General features: G+C 44.8%; 1 protein-coding gene across 1 annotated transcript in view; it reads left to right on the top strand.

Annotated features, from left to right (window-relative positions):
- Positions 1-732: 732 nt before the first annotated feature.
- PLA2G15 (phospholipase A2, group XV) overlaps positions 733-2,819 on the top strand; it is a 19,825-nt gene continuing 17,738 nt past the window's right edge. Inside the window, exons 1-2 of the mRNA XM_009886544.1 lie at positions 733-790; positions 2,536-2,744. Of these exons, the coding sequence (XP_009884846.1) occupies positions 733-790; positions 2,536-2,744 (267 nt within the window). The remainder of the gene's footprint in view (positions 791-2,535; positions 2,745-2,819) is intronic.

Genomic DNA, 2,819 nt, shown 5'->3' on the forward strand with positions numbered 1-2,819 from the left:
GGTCGTGTTCCGGAATTGCTGTTAATCTACAAAAGCCCTGCTGTCAAGTCATTCTTTGTGGAGAAAGAGCTGGATTGCCCTTCTAACAAAACAGCACTTAGAAATAGTTACACTGACTCGATTAATAGCATGGCATCATGAACTGTAAAGCAATGCTAAGGGACTCTTCAGAGTGTCATGGTTCTTCCTGCTTGTTGGCGCAAGTGACAACAGGCCCAGGCACTCAGTGTGAAAACAGAAATTTGCTGTGCATATTTAAACAACCTTACAAAGTCAAAGAGCTTAATTTACTTTGATTTTGAATGTGAATGGTCCTAAAAGGAGACAATAAAAGGAATAACTAACATACATTACTTGATTCATCAGCTGAAAGACCGTTATCTAAAGAGCCTGGGCTTGCAGAGCAGGAGGAATAGCAATTATGTGCTTAGCAGGCTTTCCATGAAGAATAAGATGGAAAGGGTTTTAGTGGAGTGTGAAGATATTCTCAGCTGCCAGAATAGCACAGAGATTTTTAAGAGAAATATTAAGATTGGTTTGAATTGTGTATGGAAATGTCTGTGTGACATCAGGAGCAGAATCAATAACTCAAGGGTTACAAAAATGATACATATGTGGACATAAATAAGAGCAATCAAACTGGTAAACGCTGACAAATGCAGCGTTTACATCAAGACCAAAAGCCCCCCCTCCCCCCTCCCTGCCCCGTGCTCTGAAACGCCTGCGGCAGAAATGCCTTATCAGCAGAAGACCTGTGTTCTGGTAACAGGAAGATGGCAACAAGTTTACAGTAAGTCATATAGCCCATTCCTCTTTACAGCAGGAAAAAAGACAACAGGCACTGTGTTTGACCAAAATTTACAGAGGGTGAAATAAAAGACTGAGACAAAAAAATCACATCATACTAACTCACTCCTAAAAGGCATAGAAAATCTGCACGAAAACTGCTTTGCTGCCACCCAAGGGAACTCAAGAGATGTAGTGAGAACTTGACAACTGGCATTCCTTGAACATGTCATAGCACAAGTGATCCTGGCCTGATGATTTGGACAAGCGCATTCTGGGGCTTCTGAGTACAGTGGTATGAGAAAATTACTGTGAGTGACTGAAATCTGTTTTGTATAAATATTGTTTTACCCTTCCATAAGGTCTTCTGCTGCATTTTGTAACATTTAATTCCTACACCAGGATCAATGTTGCAATCAGTTTTACAGTCATGCTTGCACACCCTGTAGTTTGTTTTAGTAGGAGGTCGTTTCAAGTCAACACTCGCACCGTGACTAAGCACCTGTCTTTGGGACGGGCCTTTGGGTTTGTTGGATGTCGACACCCTCCCACTCCTTGTAAACATATAAGGTGCGGCAGCTGCCTTCAAAAAGGCAAGTCTAGATTTAGACTTAGCCTTAGCTTCCTTGAGTGATTTGTTGCATTTTCTTCCTCTCTTATTTCGGCAGGAGGAGGAGGGGTCCTCCTCCTCCCATATCAATGCCAAGCCACTCCCATCGCTTTTCTAAACTCCTGTCAATAGGCTGTGTAGAATCTGTTTTAACAGATTCTGCCTTCACGCACAGACCTTTTTGACATGTCTTTCTGCAGGAATTACAAATGTTGTTGAATACTGAATTCAGTGAGGTGAGAACAGCTTCAGTTTTATACCTTACAGTGTGTATAGCTGGTAGGAGTTACCAAGTCAATGAGAAGTAGTTTTCTACTTCTGCTTGTCTCTCACTCCCATATCTTAATTTGTGATATTGTTCAAGCGTATTCGTATCATTCGTGTGATATTGTTCATAGCATATTAACCATTCAAAGAAGGACCATTTCCCATTTCTGAAAATTAGTAGACACACCGAGGGATGTAGGAAGCTGTGAAGAAGACACTGTATTGGCCTTGTTGCAAACTAACCTTATCAGAAATAGCTTTACCCTGAGCATGAATTGATAACGCCTGGCTCAGAAAGCGTGTGTCCACAGCAGTAGATATATAAGTGAACCAAGGAAACTTTGTCTTGCTCATCAGCACAATCATGACTGATCATGAGATGTGATTACACTGGTTCCAAGTACCACTTTTTTCTCTGGTTAGTTTCTGCTCCTGTGGGTACCCTTCTTCCTCCCCCTCCACAACCAGACACCCACCAAACGATGTGTACTTCAAACTGAGCACATAACTCCTACTAACTGGTACTGCCGAAGCACAAGGGCTTATATCCCTTCTGGTTTTAAATTACTATAATTACAAGCCTACCTGTTCTTGTTACATGTATAAAGGCCTAATGAATTTTTTTGAGTATTGCCAAATGCCTGACTTCAATGATACACTGTACCAATTAGCTGTCCCATTAGTCAGGCAGTGCCTGAAGTACAGCTATGCCCATAAGCTTTTATATTGGATGCCCAGTCCCTCGACCGTGTAATACTGTAATTCCCAGCTCTGCCAAGTATTTTTGTTTTTCCTTAAACCATTCTGCCCACCCCCCTTACGCACTACCTATTTTTACACACAAATTGGTTTGCCCCTAACTTCACTTGCAGAAAAACATCATCCCGATCGCACAGCTGTGGATGTGAGCGCTCCCCCCGTAGGTTTCCCTCCCGAACCGCCTACTGCCAGCCGGCACTACAGGCCTCAGCCCGGGCCTGCGGGGCGCCCTACCTCTCCGCTCCGCCTCACACCGGCCGGGCCGGGGCCGCGGCAGCCGGGGGCCTCCGAAAAGCGGAGGGGGACCGCCAGATTTAGGGAGGTTTACTGCGGGGCTGGGCGCCGAGCAGGGCCGAGGGGCGGCGGAGCCTGCTGAGGGGAGCGCCCGCCCCCACCA

Source organism: Charadrius vociferus, unplaced genomic scaffold, assembly GCF_000708025.1.
Source record: "Charadrius vociferus isolate BGI_N301 unplaced genomic scaffold, ASM70802v2 scaffold400, whole genome shotgun sequence".
Lineage (NCBI taxonomy): Eukaryota > Metazoa > Chordata > Aves > Charadriiformes > Charadriidae > Charadrius > Charadrius vociferus.